This window comes from Gadus morhua, chromosome 17 (assembly GCF_902167405.1).
Source record: "Gadus morhua chromosome 17, gadMor3.0, whole genome shotgun sequence".
NCBI classification, from domain to species: domain Eukaryota; kingdom Metazoa; phylum Chordata; class Actinopteri; order Gadiformes; family Gadidae; genus Gadus; species Gadus morhua.
This window is the reverse complement of record NC_044064.1, coordinates 18289531-18309235: the sequence shown is the minus strand read 5'-3', so window position 1 is coordinate 18309235 and position 19705 is coordinate 18289531. Positions and strand designations below refer to the sequence as shown.

The 19705-nt window shown below is 44.0% G+C and overlaps 1 protein-coding gene across 2 annotated transcripts in view; it reads right to left on the bottom strand.

Annotated features, from left to right (window-relative positions):
• The window catches only part of dpp10 (dipeptidyl peptidase like 10), a 251431-nt gene that overhangs the window by 19617 nt on the left and 212109 nt on the right, over window positions 1-19705 (bottom strand). For both annotated transcript variants that reach the window (XM_030338686.1, XM_030338687.1), the window contains exons 16-20: window positions 19580-19701; window positions 16893-16937; window positions 14925-15023; window positions 14729-14798; window positions 14287-14481 (exon numbers count right to left, since the gene is read on the bottom strand). In XM_030338686.1, coding sequence (XP_030194546.1) covers window positions 14287-14481; window positions 14729-14798; window positions 14925-15023; window positions 16893-16937; window positions 19580-19701 — 531 coding nt within the window. The remainder of the gene's footprint in view (window positions 1-14286; window positions 14482-14728; window positions 14799-14924; window positions 15024-16892; window positions 16938-19579; window positions 19702-19705) is intronic.

Sequence of the window (19705 nt, the reverse complement as noted above, 5' to 3'; positions counted from 1 at the left end):
CTTTATTGAACGCCATTAAGGGTAGCACCGACATGTGTCTAAAATTTGGACTTGATCCGATGTCTAATTTTGGTATTTTCTGAATTTTTGCGTATCGACGTAAAACGTAGCTAATAAAGCAATATTCAAAACGCTACCGTTTCGTAGTCGAAGGTCGGATCAAAAAAGTATATAGTTTTTCTTTTCGTGTGCGTCTGACGATGTCGTGTGCAAAGTTTGGTGTCGATTGGTCAAGAAATGTGGGCGGAGTAGGGAAAAAACAGTTTTGCGGTTTTCGCGATTTTGCGAAAAAAAATTATGGACGCAAATGGGCGTGGCCTATGCCAAAAGATGCATCAGACTCCAGTGAATCTGTGTGTTCAAGGTTTTGAATGTGGGAGGTTCGGTGTGGGAGTTATAGCCCCAAACGCGTTTTCCCTTGGTATAGCGCCACCTAGGGGCCGGCGTGTCTGGATTTTGTCGTCTGCGTAGTCCGAAGAGATCTGGATCTAGTCATGCAATTGGCGTGTCGTCACCATTTACGGTTTGGGCTGTGGGCACACTTTTAGGGAGGTAAGAATAATAATAATAACTAGAACTGCAAGCAGTTATGCAGGGGTCCAAGAAGTGTGCATTTCCCCGGCACAACACGACAAGAAATGTGCATTTCGCCGGCACAACGCGAAGCATGTGTTCAAAACGCTACCCTGAACCTGTGGATAAAAAGGATTTGACTGTCGTAGGAGTAGCGAGAAGTCAGTGTGGCGTTTTTGCGGCGAAATTTTGTAGAAGATATACAATTTCCTCTTTTATTGCGCCCCCTAATGGCGAAACTTTCCGAAATCTTTTTCGAACGTCACTAAGGGTAACACCGACATGTGTGTAAAATTTGGACTTGATCCGATGTCTAATTTTGGTATTTTTCTGGATTTTTGATTTTCAACGTAAAACGTAGCTAATAAACAAATATTCAAAATGCTACCGTTTCGTAATCGAAGGTCGGATCAAAAAGTGTTTGAGTATTTCTTTTCGTGTGCGTCTGAAGATGTCGTGTGCAAAGTTTGGTGTTGATTGGTCGAGAAATGTGGGAGGAGTAGGGAAAAAACAGTTTTGCGGTTTTCGCGATCTTGCGAAAAGAAATTCTAGACGCAAATGGGCGTGGCCTATGCCAAAAGATGCAGCAGACTCCAGTGAATATGTGCGTACAAGTTTTTGACTGTGGGAGGTTCGGTGTGGGAGTTATAGCCCCAAACGCGTATTCCTTGGTATAGCGCCACCTAGTGGCCGGCGTGTCTGGATTTTGTCGTCTGCGTAGTGTTGACGGACCTGGATCTAGTGATGCAATTGGCGCGTGTGCACCATTTACTGTTTGGGCTGTGGTACCACTTCTAGATGGGAAGTATAATAATAATAATCCTTACAAAAACAATAGGGATCCAACCTGTTGGCTTGGACCCCTAATAATAATAAACACTACAAAAACAATAGGGATCCAACCTGTTGGCTTGGACCCCTAATAATAATAATAATAATAGGAAAAATCCTTACAAAAACAATAGGGATCCAACCTGTTGGCTTGGACCCCTAAAAAAATCCTTACAAAAACAATAGGGATCCAACCTGTTGGCTTGGACCCCTAATAATAATAGGAAAAATCCTTACAAAAACAATAGGGATCCAACCTGTTGGCTTGGACCCCTAATAACTAGAACTGCAAGCAGTTATGCAGGGGTCCAAGAAGTGTGCATTTCGCCGGCACAACGCGACAAGAAATGTGCGTTTCGCCGGCACAACGCGAAGCATGTGTTCAAAACGCTACCCTGAACCTGTGGATACAAAGGATTTGACTGTGGTAGGAGTAGCGAGAAGTCAGTGTAGCGTTTTCGCGGCGAAATTTTGTAGAAGATATACAATTTCCTCGTTTATTGCGCCCCCTAATGGCGAAATTTTCCGAAATTTTTATCGTACGACCTTAAGGTTAGCACCAACATGTGTGCAAAATTTGGACTCGTTCCGATGTCTAATTTTGGATTTCTTTGGATTTTTGATTTTCCACGTCTAATTTAGCTCATAAACCAATATTCAAAACGCTACCGTTTCGTCGTCAAAGGTCGCATCAAAAAAGTGTTTCATGCATTCTTTGCGTGTGCGTCTGAAGATGTCGTGTGCAAAGTTTGGTGTCAATTGGTCAAGAAATGTGGGAGGAGTAGGGAAAAAACTGTTTTGCGGTTTTCGCGATTTTGCGAAAAATATTTCTAGACGCAAATGGGCGTGGCCTAGGCCAAAAGATGCAGCAGACTCCAGTGCATCTGTGTGTACAAGTTTTTGGACTCTTGGAGGTTCGGTGTGGGAGTTATAGCCCAAAACGCGTATTCCTTGGTATAGCGCCACCTAGTGGCCGGCATGTCTGGATTTTGTCGTCTGCGTAGTGTTCACGGACCTGGATCAAGTGATGCAATTGGCGCGTGTGCACCATTTACGGTTTGGGCTGTGGTACCACTTCTAGATGGGAAGTATAATAAAAATCCTTACAAAAACAATAGGGATCCAACCTGTTGGCTTGGACCCCTAACTAGAACTGCAAGCAGTTATGCAGGGGTCCAAGAAGTGTGCATTTCGCCGGCACAACGCGACAAGAAATGTGCGTTTCGCCGGCACAAAGCGAAGCATGTGTTCAAAACGCTACCCTGAACCTGTGGATACAAAGGACTTGACTGTGGTAGGAGTAGCGAGAAGTCAGTGTAGCGCGGCGAAAAATTTTGTAGAAGATATACAATTTCCTCGTTTATTGCGCCCCCTAATGGCGAAATTTTCCGAAATTTTTAACGAACGACATTAAGGTTAGCACCAACATGTGTGTAAAATGTGGACTCGATCCGATGTCTAATTTTGGATTTTTTTGGATTTTTGATATTCCACGTCTAATTTAGCTAATAAACCAATATTAAAAAAACTGCCGTTTCGTCGTCGAAGGTCGGATCAAAAAAGTGTTTCATGCATTCTTTGCGTGTGTGTCTGAAGATGTCGTGTGCAAAGTTTGGTGTCGATTGGTCAAGAAATGTGGGAGGAGTAGCGAAAAAACAGTTTTGCGGTTTTCGCGATTTAGCGAAAAATATTCCTAGACGCAAATGGGCGTGGCCTAGGCCAAAAGATGCAGCAGACTCCAGTGCATCTGTGTGTACAAGTTTTTGGACTCTGGGAGGTTCGGTGTGGGAGTTATAGCCGCAAACGCGTATTCCTTGGTATAGCGCCACCTAGTGGCCGGCGTGTCTGGATTTTGTTATCTGAGTAGCGGTGCCGATTCTGGATCTAGTCATGCAATTGGCGCGTGTGCACCATTTACGGTTTGGGCTGTGGTTCCACTTTCACCGCGGGAAGTATAATAACTAGAACTGCAAGCAGTTATGCAGGGGTCCAAGAAGTGTGCATTTCGCCGGCACAACGCGACAATAAATGTGCATTTTGCCGGCACAACGCGAAGCAAGTATTCAAAACGCTACCGTGAACAACATGTGGATATAAAGGTTTTGACTGTGGGAGCTTCGGTGTGGGAGTTATAGCCTAAAACGCGTTTTCAGAACATTCCATGGCCAAATAGGAGATAGACAATGTCGTCGTTTTTTGGCGCCGCCCTGTGGAGAAATTTTCCAAAGAGAATTATCCTTTGCCAAATAACTCCCGCCCACATTAATAATTCTTGGCCATATTTTCTATATAGACTCGGGTTTGCCCCTTGATGGTTTCCCTTGAGTTTGAAGAACATTCCTTTGGCCAATTAGAAGATATACAATTTCCTCGTTTATAGCGCCCCCTTAGGGCGTAATTTTCCGAATTTTTATTCGAACGTCGTTAAGGGTGGCGCTAACATGTGTGTTAAATTTGGACTCGATCCGATGTGTAATTTTGGTTTTTTTTGGATTTTGGATTTTTCACGTCTAATTTAGCTAATAAACAAATATTAAAAACGATACCGTTTCGTCGTCAAAGGTCGCATCAAAAAAGTGTTTTTCATGCATTCTTTGCGTGTGCGTCTGAAGATGTCGTGTGCAAAGTTTTGTGTCGATTGGTCAAGAAATGTGGGAGGAGTAGGGAAAAAACAGTTTTGCGGTTTTCGTGATTTTGCGAAAAAAAATTATTGACGCAAATGGGCGTGGCCTATGCCAAAAGATGCAGCAGACTCCAGTGAAGCTGTGTGTACAAGGTTTTGAATGTGGGAGGTTCGGTGTGGGAGTTATAGCCCCAAACGCGTATTCCTTGGTATAGCGCCACCTAGTGACCGGCGTGTCTGGATTTTGTCGTCTGCGTAGTCCGAAGAGATCTGGATCTAGTCATGTAATTGGCGTGTGTGCACCATTTACGGTTTGGGCTGTGGTACCACTTTTAGGGGGGTAAGTATAATAATAATAGGAAGAAAAATCCTTACAAAAACAATAGGGATCCAACCTGTTGGCTTGGACCCCTAAAAATCCTTACAAAAACAATAGGGATCCAACCTGTTGGCTTGGACCCCTAACTAGAACTGCAAGCAGTTATGCAGGGGTCCAAGAAGTGTGCATTTCGCCGGCACAACGCGACAAGAAATGTGCGTTTCGCCGGCACAAAGCGAAGCATGTGTTCAAAACGCTACCCTGAACCTGTGGATACAAAGGATTTGATTGTGGTAGGAGTAGCGAGAAGTCAGTGTAGCGTTTTCACGGTGAAATTTTTTAGAAGATATACAATTTCCTCGTTTATTGCGCCCCCTAATAGCGAATTTTTCCGAAATTTTTATCGAACGACATTAAGGTTAGCACCAACATGTTTGTAAAATATGGACTCGATCCGATGTCTAATTTTGGATTTCTTTGGATTTTTGATATTCCACGTCTAATTTAGCTAATAAACCAATATTCAAAACGCTACCGTTTCGTCGTCAAAGGTCGCATCAAAAAAGTGTTTCGTGCATTCTTTGCGTGTGCGTCTGAAGATATCGTGTGCAAAGTTTGGTGTTGATTGGTCAAGGAATGTGGGAGGAGTAGGGAAAAAACAGTTTTGCGGTTTTCGCGATTTTGCGAAAAAAAATTCAAGACGCAAATGGGCGTGGCCTATGCCAAAAGATGCAGCAGACTCCAGTGAATATGTGGGTACAAGTTTTTGACTGTGGGAGGTTCGGTGTGGGAGTTATAGCCCCAAACGCGTATTCCTTGGTATAGCGCCACCTAGTGGCCGGCATGTCTGGATTTTGTCGTCTGCGTAGTGTTCACGAACCTGGATCTAGTGATGCAATTGGCGCGTGTGCACCATTTACGGTTTGGGCTGTGGTACCACTTCTAGATGGGAAGTATAATAAAAATCCTTACAAAAACAATAGGGATCCAACCTGTTGGCTTGGACCCCTAACTAGAACTGCAAGCAGTTATGCAGGGGTCCAAGAAGTGTGCATTTCGCCGGCACAACGCGACAAGAAATGTGCGTTTCGCCGGCACAACGCGAAGCATGTCTTCAAAACGCTACCCTGAACCTGTGGATACAAAGGATTTGACTGTGGTAGGAGTAGCGAGAAGTCAGTGTAGCGTTTTCGCGGCGAAATTGCGTAGAAGATATACAATTTCCTCGTTTATTGCGCCCCCTAATGGCGAAATTTTCCGAAATTTTTATCGAACGACATTAAGGTTAGCACCAACATGTGTGTAAAATGTGGACTCGATCCGATGTCTAATTTTGGATTTCTTTGGATTTTTGATATTCCACGTCTAATTTAGCTAATAAACCAATATTCAAAACGCTACCGCTTCGTCGTCGAAGGACGGATCAAAAAAGTGTTTCGTGCATTCTTTGCGTGTGCGTCTGACGATGTTGTGTGCAAAGTTTGGTGTTGATCGGGCGAGAAATGTGGGAGGAGTAGCGAAAAAACAGTTTTACGGTTTTCGCGATTTTGGGAAAAAAAATTCCAGACGCAAATGGGCGTGGCCTAGGCCAAAAGATGCAGCAGACTCCAGTGCATCTGTGTGTACAAGTTTTTGAATGTGGGAGTTTCGGTGTGGGAGTTATAGCCCCAAACGCGTATTCCTTGGTATAGCGCCACCTAGTGGCCGGCGTGTCTGGTTTTTGTCGTCTGCCGTCACCTCACGGACCTGGATCTAGTCATGTAATTGGCGTGTGTGCACCATTTACGGTTTGGGCTGTAGTACCACTTTTAGCTGCTGGAATAACTAGAACTGCAAGCAGTTATGCAGGGGTCCAAGAAGTGTGCATTTCGCCGGCACAACGCGACAAGAAATGTGCATTTCGCCGGCACAACGCGAAGCAAGTATTCAAAACGCTACCGTGAACAACATGTGGATATAAAGGTTTTGACTGTGGGAGGTTCGGTGTGGGAGTTATAGCCTAAAACGCGTTTTCAGAACATTCCATTGGCCAAATAGGAGATAGACAATGTCGTCGTTTTTTGGCGCCGCCCTGTGGCGAAATTTTCCAAAGACAATTTTCCTTTTTCAAATAACTCCCGCCCACATTAATATTTCTTGGCCATATTTTCTATATAGACTCGGGATTGCCCCTTGATGGTTTCCCTCGGGTTTGAAGAACATTCCTCAGGCCAATTAAAAGATATACAATTTCCTCGTTTATTGCGCCCCCTAATGGCGAAATTTTCCGAAATTTTTATCGAACGACATTAAGGTTAGCACCAACATGTTTCTAAAATGTGGACTCGATCCGATGTCTAATTTTGGATTTCTTTGGATTTTTGATATTCCACGTCTAATTTAGCTAATAAACCAATATTCAAAACGCTACCGTTTCGTCGTCAAAGGTCGCATCAAAAAAGTGTTTCGTGCATTCTTTGCGTGTGCGTCTGAAGATATCGTGTGCAAAGTTTGGTGTCGATTGGTCAAGAAATGTGGGAAGAGTAGGGAAAAAACTGTTTTGCGGTTTTTGCGATTTTGCGAAAAAAAATTATAGACGCAAATGGGCGTGGCCTATGCCAAAAGATGCAGCAGACTCCAGTGAATCTGTGTGTACAAGGTTTTGAATGTGGGAGGTTCGGTGTGGGAGTTATAGCCTCAAACGCGTATTCCTTGGTATAGCGCCACCTAGTGGCCGGCATGCCTGGATTTTGTCGTCTGCATAGTCTTCAGGGACCTGGATCTATTCATGCAATTGGCGTGTCGGCACCATTTACGGTCTGGGCTGTGGTACCACTTCTAGTTGGGAATAATAATAATAATAAGAACAAGAAATGTGCGTTTCGCCGGCACAACGCGAAGCATGTGTTCAAAACGCTACCCTGAACCTGTGGATACAAAGGATTTGACTGTGATAGGAGTAGCGAGAAGTCAGTGTAGCGTTTTCGCAGCGAAATTTTGTAGAAGATATACAATTTCCTCGTTTATTGCGCCCCCTTATGGCGAAATTTTCCGAAATCTTTTTCGAACGCCACTAAGGGTAGCACCGACATGTGTGTAAAATTAGGACTTGATCCGATGTCTAATTTTTGTATTTTTCTGGATTTTTGATTGTCGACGTAAAACGTAGCTAATAAACAAATATTCAAAATGCTACTGTTTCGTAATCGAAGGTCGGATCAAAAAAGTGTTGGAGTTTTTCTTTTCATGTGCGTCTGAAGACGTCGTGTGCAAAGTTTGGTGTTGATTGGTCAAGGAATGTGGGAGGAGTAGCGAAAAAACAGTTTTGCGGTTTTCGCGATTTTGCGAAAAAAAATTCTAGACGCAAATGGGCGTGGCCTATGCCAAAAGATGCAGCAGACTCCAGTGAATATGTGGGTACAAGTTTTTGACTGTGGGAGGTTCGGTGTGGGAGTTATAGCCCCAAACGCGTATTCCTTGGTATAGCGCCACCTAGTGGCCGGCGTGTCTGGATTTTGTCGTCTGCGTAGTGTTCACGGACCTGGATCTAGTGATGCAATTGGCGCGTGTGCACCATTTACTGTTTGGGCTGTGGTACCACTTCTAGATGGGAAGTATAATAATAATAATCCTTACAAAAACAATAGGGATCCAACCTGTTGGCTTGGACCCCTAAAAATCCTTACAAAAACAATAGGGATCCAACCTGTTGGCTTGGACCCCTAATAAGAAAAATCCTTACAAAAACAATAGGGATCCAACCTGTTGGCTTGGACCCCTAACTAGAACTGCAAGCAGTTATGCAGGGGTCCAAGAAGTGTGCATTTCGCCGGCACAACGCGACAAGAAATGTGCGTTTCGCCGGCACAACGCGAAGCATGTGTTCAAAACGCTACCCTGAACCTGTGGATACAAAGGATTTGACTGTGGTAGGAGTAGCCAGAAGTCAGTGTAGCGTTTTCGCGGCGAAATTTTGTAGAAGATATACAATTTCCTCGTTTATTGCGCCCCCTAATGGCGAATTTGTCCGAATTTTTTATCGAACGACATTAAGGTTAACACCAACATGTGTGTCAAATTTGGACTCGATCCGATGTCTAATTTTGGATTTCTTTGGATTTTTGATATTCCACGTCTAATTTAGCTAATAAACCAATATTCAAAACGCTACCGTTTCGTTATCGAAGGACGGATCAAAAAAGTGTTTCGTGCTTTCTTTGCGTGTGCGTTTGAAGATGTCGTGTGCAAAGTTTCGTGTCGATTGGTCAAGAAATGTGGGAGGAGTAGGGAAAAAACAGTTTTGGGGTTTTCGCGATTTTGCGAAAAAAAATTCTAGACGCAAATGGGCGTGGCCTATGCCAAAAGATGCAGCAGACTCCAGTGAATATGTGTGTACAAGGTTTTGAATGTGGGAGGTTCGGTGTGGGAGTTATAGCCCCAAACGCGTCTTTTCTTGGTATAGCGCCACCTAGTGGCCGGCGTGTCTGGATTTTGTTATCTGAGTAGCGGTGCCGGACCTGGATCAAGTCATGCAATTGGCGTGTCGGCACCATTTACGGTTTGGGCTGTGGGCCCACTTTTAGCGCGGGAATAATAATAAACTAGAACTGCAAGCAGTTATGCAGGGGTCCAAGAAGTGTGCATTTCGCCGGCACAACGCGACAAGAAATGTGCATTTCGCCGGCACAACGCGAAGCAAGTATTCAAAACGCTACCGTGAACAACATGTGGATATAAAGGTTTTGACTGTGGGAGCTTCGGTGTGGGAGTTATAGCCTAAAACGCGTTTTCAGAACATTCCATGGCCAAATAGGAGATAGACAATGTCGTCGTTTTTTGGCGCCGCCCTGTGGCGAAATTTTCCAAAGAGAATTATCCTTTGCCAAATAACTCCCGCCCACATGAATAATTCTTGGCCATATTTTCTATATAGGCTCGGGTTTGCCCCTTGATGGTTTCCCTTGAGTTTGAAGAACATTCCTTTGGCCAATTAGAAGATATACAATTTCCTCGTTTATTGCGCCCCCTGAGGGCGTAATTTTCCGAATTTTTTATCGAACGCCGGTAAGGTTAGCACCAACATGTGTGTAAAATTTGGACTCGTTCCGATGTCTAATTTTGGATTTCTTTGGATTATTGATTTTCCACGTCTAATTTAGCTCATAAACCAATATTCAAAATGCTACCGTTTCGTCGTCAAAGGTCGCATCAACAAAGTGTTTCGTGCATTCTTTGCGTGTGCGTCTGAAGATGTCGTGTGCAAAGTTTTGTGTCAATTGGTCGGGAAATGTGGGAGGAGTAGCGAAAAAACAGTTTTGCGGTTTTCGCGATTTTGCGAAAAAAAATTATAGACGCAAATGGGCGTGGCCTATGCCAAAAGATGCAGCAGACTCCAGTGAATATGTGGGTACAAGTTTTTGACTGTGGGAGGTTCGGTGTGGGAGTTATAGCCCCAAACGCGTTTTCCCTTGGTATAGCGCCACCTAGTGTTCGGCGTGTCTGGATTTTGTCGTCTGCTTAGAACTCAGGGACCTGGATCTAGTCATGCAATTGGCGTGTCGGCACCATTTACGGTTTGGGCTGTGGGCACACTTTTAGGATTAGCACGTCGGAATAATAATAATAATCCTTACAAAAACAATAGGGATCCAACCTGTTGGCTTGGACCCCTAACTAGAACTGCAAGCAGTTATGCAGGGGTCCAAGAAGTGTGCATTTCGCCGGCACAATGCGACAAGAAATGTGCATTTCGCCGGCACAACGCGAAGCAAGTATTCAAAACGTTACCGTGAACAACATGTGGATATAAAGGTTTTGACTGTGGGAGCTTCGGTGTGGGAGTTATAGCCTAAAACGCGTTTTCAGAACATTCCATTGGCCAAATAGGAGATAGACAATGTCGTCGTTTTTTGGCGCCGCCCTGTTGGCGAAATTTTCCCAAGACAATTTTCCTTTGCCAAAAACTCCCGTCCACATTAATAATTCTTGGCCATATTTTTTATATAGATTCGGGTTTGCCCCTTGATGGTTTCCCTTGAGTTTGAAGAACATTCCTTTGGCCAATTAGAAGATATACAATTTCCTCGTTTATTGCGCCCCCTAATGGCGAAATATTCCGAATTCTTTATTGAACGCCATTAAGGGTAGCACCAACATGTGTCTAAAATTTGGACTTGATCCGATGTCTAATTTTGGTATTTTCTGAATTTTTGCGTATCGACGTAAAACGTAGCTAATAAACAAATATTCAAAACGCTACCATTTCGTAGTCGAAGGTCGGATCAAAAAGTGTTTGAGTTTTTCTTTTCGTGTTTGTCTGACGATGTCGTGTGCAACGTTTGGTGTCGATTGGTCAAGAAATGTGGGAGGAGTAGGGAAAAAACAGTTTTGCGGTTTTCGTGATTTTGCGAAAAAAAATTCTAGACGCAAATGGGCGTGGCCTATGCCAAAAGATGCAGCAGACTCCAGTGGATATGTGCGTACAAGTTTTTGACTGTGGGAGGTTCGCTGTGGGAGTTATAGCCCCAAACGCGTATTCCTTGGTATAGCCCCACCTAGTGGCCGGCGTGTCCGGATTTTGTCGTCTGCATAGTCCGAAGAGACCTGGATCTAGTCATGCAATTGGCGTGTCGTCACCATTTACGGTTTGGGCTGTGGGCACACTTTTAGGGAGGTAAGTATAAAAACTAGAACTGCAGGCAGTTATGCAGGGGTCCAAGAAGTGTGCATTTCGCCGGCACAACGCGACAAGAAATGTGCGTTTCGCCGGCACAACGCGAAGCATGTGTTCAAAACGCTACCCTGAACCTGTGGATACAAAGGATTTGACTGTGGTAGGAGTAGCGAGAAGTCAGTGTAGCGTTTTCGCGGCGAAATTTTGCAGACGATATACAATTTCCTCGTTTATTGCGCCCCCTGATGGCGAATTTTTCCGAATTTTTTATCGAACGACAATAAGGTTAACACCAACATGTGTGTCAAATTTGGACTCGATCCGATGTCTAATTTTGGATTTCTTTGGATTTTTGATATTCCACGTCTAATTTAGCTAATAAACCAATATTCAAAACGCTACCGTTTCGTTATCGAAGGACGGATCAAAAAAGTGTTTCGTGCTTTCTTTGCGTGTGCGTCTGAAGATGTCGTGTGCAAAGTTTGGTGTCGATTGGTCAAGAAATGTGGGAGGAGTAGGGAAAAAACAGTTTTGGGGTTTTCGCGATTTTGCGAAAAAAAATTATGGACGCAAATGGGCGTGGCCTATGCCAAAAGATGCAGCAGACTCCAGTGAATATGTGTGTACAAGGTTTTGAATGTGGGAGGTTCGGTGTGGGAGTTATAGCCCCAAACGCGTCTTTCCTTGGTATAGCGCCACCTAGTGGCCGGCTTGTCTGGATTTTGTTATCTGAGTAGCGGTGCCGGACCTGGATCAAGTCATGCAATTGGCGTGTCGGCACCATTTACGGTTTGGGCTGTGGGCCCACTTTTAGCGCGGGAATAATAATAAAAAAAATCCTTACAAAAACAATAGGGATCCAACCTGTTGGCTTGGACCCCTAATAAAAAGAATCCTTACAAAAACAATAGGGATCCAACCTGTTGGCTTGGACCCCTAACTAGAACTGCAAGCAGTTATGCAGGGGTCCAAGAAGTGTGCATTTCGCCGGCACAACGCGACAAGAAATGTGCGTTTAGCCGGCACAACGCGAAGAAAGTATTGAAAACGCTACCGTGAACAACATGTGGATGTAAAGGTTTTGACTGTGGGAGCTTCGGTGTGGGAGTTATAGCCTAAAACGCGTTTTCAGAACATTGGCCAAATAGGAGATAGACAATGTCGTCGTTTTTTGGCGCCGCCCTGTGGCGAAATTTTCCAAAGACAATTTTCCTTTGCCAAATAACTCCCGCCCACATTAATAATTCTTGGCCATATTTTCTATATAGATTCGAGTTTGCCCCTTGATGGTTTCCCTTGAGTTTGAAGAACATTCCTTTGGCCAATTAGAAGATATACAATTTCCTCGTTTATTGCGCCCCCTAATGGCGAAATTTTCCGAATTCTTTATTGAACGACATTAAGGTAAGCACCAACATGTGTGTAAAATGTGGACTCGATCCGATGTCTAATTTTGGATTTCTTTGGATTTTTGATATTCCACGTCTAATTTAGCTAATAAACCAATATTCAAAACGCTACCGTTTCGTTATCGAAGGACGGATCAAAAAAGTGTTTTTCATGCATTCTTTGCGTGTGCGTGTGAAGATGTCGTGTGCAAAGTTTGGTGTCGATTGGTCAAGAAATGTGGGAGGAGTAGGGAAAAAACAGTTTTGCGGTTTTCGCGATTTTGCGAAAAAAAATTCTAGACGCAAATGGGCGTGGCCTATGCCAAAAGATGCAGCAGACTCCAGTGAATATGTGTGTACAAGGTTTTGAATGTGGGAGGTTCGGTGTGGGAGTTATAGCCCCAAACGCGTCTTTCCTTGGTATAGCGCCACCTAGTGGCCGGCGTGTCTGGATTTTGTTATCTGAGTAGCGGTGCCGGACCTGGATCTAGTCATGCAATTGGCGTGTCGGCACCATTTACGGTTTGGGCTGTGGGCCCACTTTTAGCGCGGGAAGTATAATAACTAGAACTGCAAGCAGTTATGCAGGGGTCCAAGAAGTGTGCATTTCGCCGGCACAACGCGACAAGAAATGTGCATTTCGCCAGCACAACGCGAAGCAAGTATTCAAAACGCTACCGTGAACAACATGTGGATATAAAGGTTTTGACTGTGGGAGCTTCGGTGTGGGAGTTATAGCCTAAAACGCGTTTTCAGAACATTCCATTGGCCAAATAGGAGATAGACAATGTCGTCGTTTTTTGGCGCCGCCCTGTGGCGACATTTTCCATAGACAATTTTCCTTTGCCAAATAACTCCCGCCCACATTAATAATTCTTGGCCATATTTTCTATATAGACTCGGGTTTGCCCCTTGATGGTTTCCATTGAGTTTGAAGAACATTCCTTTGGCCAATTAGAAGATATACAATTTCCTCGTTTATTGTGCCCCCTAATGGCGAAATTTTCCGAATTTTTTTTTCGAACGTTAATAAGGTTAGCACCAACATGTGTGTAGAATTTGGACTCGATCCGATGTCTAATTTTGGATTTTTTTGGATTTTTAATTTTCCATGTCTAATTTAGCTAATAAACAAATATTCAAAACGCTACCGTTTCGTCGTCGAAAGTCGGATCAAAAAACTGTCTGAGGGTTTCTTTGCGTGTGCGTCTGAAGATGCCGTGTGCAAAGTTTGGTGTTGATTGGACAAGAAATGTGGGAGGAGTAGCGAAAAAATAGTTTTGCGGTTTTCGCGATTTTGCGAAAAAAAATTCTAGACGCAAATGGGCGTGGCCTATGCCAAAAGATGCAGCAGACTCCAGTGAATCTGTGTGTACAAGGATTTGAATGTGGCAGTTTCGGTGTGGGAGTTATAGCCCCAAACGCGTATTCCTTGGTATAGCGCCACCTAGGGGCCGGCGGGTCTGGATTTGGTCGTCTGCATTGTCCGAAGAGATCTGGATCTAGTCATGCAATTGGCGTGTCGGCACCATTTACGGTTTGGGCTGTGGTACCACTTCTAGTGAGGTAAGTATAACAATAATAATCCTTACAAAAACAATAGGGATCCAACCTGTTGGCTTGGACCCCTAATAAAAATCCTTACAAAAACAATAGGGATCCAACCTGTTGGCTTGGACCCCTAAAAAAATCCTTACAAAAACAATAGGGATCCAACCTGTTGGCTTGGACCCCTAATAAAAATCCTTACAAAAACAATAGGGATCCAACCTGTTGGCTTGGACCCCTAAAAATCCTTACAAAAACAATAGGGATCCAACCTGTTGGCTTGGACCCCTAAAAAAGTAATTCTTTGAAAATATTTAAATGTAAACGCGACAATAGAGACACCAGCACGTACTCTACTGCTGCGATCTGGTCCTGGACGTCCACGGTCCCCAGGCGCTGGTGCAGCTCATGGAGGACCCTCTGGCCCTGGAAGCCACTGCCCCGCCCGTCTAGACGGGCCACGATGATGTTTTCCGAGCTCACCAGCGCTGAGTCCCAGTCCAGAAAGAAGCGGTCATTCACCGACTGGCCACCGGGGGAGCCGTCGCTAAACAGTGAGACATGAAACAAAAATATATATTTATTTAAGAAAATATGGAAAGCCAAGAAAATAGAGATTTGATAACTTGGAAAGATTTGCAGATTAGCTCTCAGAAAGGAGAATTTGTTAATTTTTTCCTGATTTGTTTTTTTGGAAGCAATACTGAAACAGCCCCCCACAAACCCCAATTAATAGAATAGAACAAAGTAATAGAAATAACTGCTTAAAATTGTATTTATTATAAGATACATACATCAGTAAAAGTAGACCGTAGTGACGGGATTCAGAGAAGTCTGGGGGGTAGGAGATCTTCAAAGGTAAATCTGGAGTAAAAAACATAGAAAACAAACAAATAATTAGCAGGATTTCCTTCAGAATAATATCTTTCTCTAGTGATTTCTCTAATTCAATATCAGATAAAACACAGAATAGAGAAAGTTGATTCTTACCAAAATGTTCAATCTGTACTGTCCGGAAGTCTGTCAGTAGGATCCTCTTGGATTTCAACGCTGCCTTTAGCTGGGAGTTGTTCTCTAGGATGTAGTAATCTATGGGGACAAGGAGAGGGAGAGAGAGGCCTTCATCAAGACTGGAGGGGCCAAAATACTTGAGAAAGACATGTTTTCTTGTTGGCAAAGTTTAAAGGAACAATTTAATGAATAACTTTTATCTATGGATTGAAGGCTCACATTGTTAATAATATGGATTTCATGGTTTCTCGACTGATCCAATTTGACAAAAACATTTGGATTACCAAATACTGTTCACCAAACAATATTTTCTTCTGCTTCTAAAACCGAACGATCAAATCTCAAGCCTAAAACCTTGAATTGGCATGAAAACCCTTGTCTAATTGTACTGAGTGGCTGTAGCACACAATCAAAAAGCAAACATGAATTTCTTAAACTACGTGCTCATGTTCTTCCCAGATCTCAATAAGTTGACGATTCGGCCCATCGCTTCTATTCCTGCCATGGGAACAACATGGATGTCATCCAGTACTTCTAATGGGAAAGCCCCAGAAATCAATGGCTGGCTCATTACGAGGCGACACACACTCCATGGACCACTGCTGTGGAGGCAGGGGTCCATCTATCCAAGCACCCCTACGGCACATACCCTCTCTGGCATCTCTACCCTGGAGCCCAGCTGGGGGCTTCTCGCAGCATATTATTGACAGACGTATAGGAGTTCTGTATGAGGAGGTGTGGGGTTTACCGTGTGGGAGAAAGTAGGCGGAAGAGAGGGAGAGGGAGAGGGAAGAAGCGAGAAAGAAGAAGAGAGAGAATGAGAGAGGGAAGGAGAGGAAGGGAGATGGAGAGGTAAAGAGATTGAGGGAGAGGTGAATTGATGGGGAAGTATTCTAGTGTGCATGTGCATGTGTCTGGGAGTGTGGTTGTAAGTGAGGGAATAAGGTAAATTGAGGGAAAGGTATGTGTGTGTGCAATTATCCCTATGAGAAAGTGCTAAATTGAAAGAGTGTGTGTGAACTTAGGTGCAAAATAAAATTTATGTTAAAAGTTCCCTGTCGTATGTGATTTAGCCCTGCTGAGGCGGATGAATGGAGATGGATGCTCCCACATCCAGGCGTTCAACCCCCACCCCCAGCCGAACCCATGGGAACACTGTGCATTACTCTGCCTCTCAGGTTCAGTTAAACAATAGTATGCCGCCGTGCTACAACCTCAAGTGGGTTGAAGAGTCGGTCGTTTGCGGTAGCTCCGCCACAACCTCTCTGATTGAACAATCACTGCTGGGGGATGGGATATGCATCGCTTACAGTGTGCTGCTTCTAACTGCAATGCCGGGAAAGTTGCCTTAGGTTATTAATACTCTTAATAGTCATAGTGCAAGATTTGAACGGTGCGCCATAGACTTATCACCAGTGTGTCACCTCAGTCTGCGACAGAAAGTGATGCAATGGCATTTAATGAAAAGCTTTTGAGAACGTTGAGGTTGCCACTTTAAGGAAAGTGAGGTTAGAAAAAAGGTAATTGAGGATTTGATAGGGGTAAGACAGTAACTACAGAGACAGGTCATTAAGGAGCAGGTAGGAGTTAGACATTGTATAAAGAGAAGCATCTTTATGGAGCAGGTAGGGGTTAGACAGTAACTAGACAGGCCACAAAGAGCAGGTAGGGGTTAGACACTAATTACAGAGACAGGTCATTAAGTAGTAGGTAAGGTTAGACAGTGACTACTGACACAGGTCATTTAAGAAGCAGGTAGGGGTGTTCAAGTGACCACAGATACAGGCCATTAAGGAGCAGGTAGGGGTTTGGTTCGGGAGACTACACCTGGTGTATGTAAATAAACTACTCACAGACAGTTCCTGATAAGTCAGCTAATTGTTATGCTTCAATAAGTTAGCATTGCCATTATATTATATTCCATTAATAGAATATTGAGATCCTTACTGGCATTATGGAGGTTGTGTAGGATCACAGTAGGAACTCCTGGACCTGTGGGTGGAGAAAGCAAGACACATGTCATTCAAGTCATTCATCATTATTCATCACTTCCCGTCAAAGAATCCAGTCCAAATGCATCTGTACTCGCGTGAATATCCCGATGACTAAACTCACAGAATGAACACCCTATAAGGACTAGTATGTTTGTGTGGAAGATGCTTATGCAGGACCCCGGGGTCTAGTCAACTCCGATGATGTGGACACACAGAGCATGTCATGGCAACCTGCTTCTCCTCTGTCTCTGTCACTGCTTGTCACCTCTACCACTTACCTATGCTAGCCAGGGGGGGTGAAAGGTTAGCCTTGCTGCTTGTGAAATAGCCCTGTGCTGTCAAATTAAGTCAATTCCATTCAGCAGAGCCAGTCAGGTACCCAGGGAGAGGTTAATACGATGAGGGGGGGGAGAATAGCTTGGCTCCATGGCATTCACATGGTCACACGTCTACCCTACCACCCATTTTCACAATCTCAAATACACACACACATATACACACACACAACACACATACACACACATGCACAAACACACACACACATATACACACACACACACACACATATATACACACACACACACACACACAAACACGCACCTAAACACACACACAGGGACTGAGACATATGCACAATGCACATAAACATTCTACTACAATATCGCACACATACACAGATGCATACACCCACACAGACACACTGTCTCGCTAACACACGTACAAATCCCACATACATAAGAGAAAACAGATATCGACTAGAACCCTCTCACAAACACAAAAGTACAGATCAGTCACAGTCCCACACACACATACAGACACACAGCTCTCAGCTTGTGAGAACACACAGCCCGAAGCCCTGGGCTCTCTCTGCTTGTCCTCTCCAATCACTAGCGTCAGGAGAGGGTTGTCAAGACCCTCTGCTTCTGGTGTCAGACTCTGGCGGACCGCACCCATCCGTGGCACTCAGCCTTTATCTACGTTTTTATGAAGTCGAACAAGCCATCGTTAAATTAAATGAAACTAAACGTTTCATCGTGATTTCAATGCAATCCCATTTTAAATAACCTATTCACACAGTGACATTTTCTGAGCACTCAAAGAGCTTTAAATGTCTGTAGTGTGTGTGTGTGTGTGTGTGTGTGTGTGTGTGTGTGTGTGTGTGTGTGTGTGTGTGTGTGTGTGTGTGTGTGTGTGTGTGTGTGTGTGTGTGTGTGTGTGTGTGTGTGTGTGTTTCTGTGTGTGTGTTTCTGTGGTGGGGGGATATCAAACGTCATCCACAATCCCATTTCCATTTGGTAGCACGATTTGAAACAGCAAAGAGCAAAGTTCACAATGCTGTAACTTTATTTCAGATGATCACTTGCAGATTATTGTGTGCCATGCTCTGCACCTCACCACAAAAAACAATAAACACAGAATGTTCTCTGATGAGCTTTAACTGATGGTTTCACTCGTTTAAAGACTGCATTCTCGCCTTAGATTAGTCCTCCCTTATAGCCATTATAAATATCAGCTTGGATAAGTTCCGCATGGCATTTCATTTACCACATTAAAAGCCTGATTTGGACTTGATGATGAGAACTGTCTGGTTGATGAAACATTGATGTACACTTTTTGAGCGGCTCTTTCTAGATTGATTTTTATCGCTTGCACGCATCGCCTCCGCCGCCAGCATGTCAGTCTAATAAATCACAGCTCCAAAGTCCACACGCACCCGAGCATGGAGCGTTTTCATGGCAGGAGTAAATTGAAATAATAAACAACAGTGTCCTCGCTTTGTTTTTAATATGGTGCTCACAGAACAATCGGGCTAACGTGAAGCGTTTATACACACTCCACTGGCTAATTGCTCTAATTCTGTGCTCCTCGTTTGGAGTGAATGAGAGCTTGGGGTTTGAACGCAGGGCGGCTGACGGATTAGAACAGGCAGCCCTCCGGCAACTCTCACATTGTTCTGTCTGCGGTGGGGAAATGAAACTGAACGGTTCACTGAATTACAAACAAACAAGAAAAAAACAACAGTATCCTAATTTGATGGGTTGTGCCATCCAACTAAAGTGTTTGTTGATCATTAGTATGATCATGGTGTGGGTCATGGGGAATGGTTTCTCAGGGCTCCTTCCCTTTAGTTGTTTTGTTGTTGGCCTTCCAAGGGCTTGGGGTCAGGGGCCGTGGTATACGAGACTGTAATGTGATTAAGGGTTGCACAAAGAACATTGACTCAATGACTTCAACTCCTCAATAATTGAGTTTAGGTAGTGGGCAGAATGAAAATGCGGTTTAGATTATTAGTTAATCATTAAAACAACAAATAATATCACGTTTATTTCTCTCTCTAAAGCATTCGCAAATGCAGAGGGACTTAACTCTGCCACACATGTAGATAACAGTTCTATAATGAACTGCCACAGGTTTCGACTATCAACACACACAGCAATTACTCAAAGTGATTTTAATTTGCTGTTAATGAACACACACACTGTATTTAAATGAAGTCCTTTCATCCACTGTTGCTAATTGATTCCCACGTTAATGAGCAATTATACTGTGGTTATGACCTTAAACGAGGGGTCCTTTACTGCCGCACCCCATTAGAGAACACAGCGTACAGACAGAACGTGCAGAGTGGAGGGAGCTGACCTTTACAATGAAGGATGATGTGCTGGTTGGTGGGGCTGATGTCCGCCTCGAAGTACAGGCAGTGGGCTTTGTTGAGCTCGCACGTGAGGCAGTGTCTCGGGAACAGGCCCACGGTTTTCACACTGC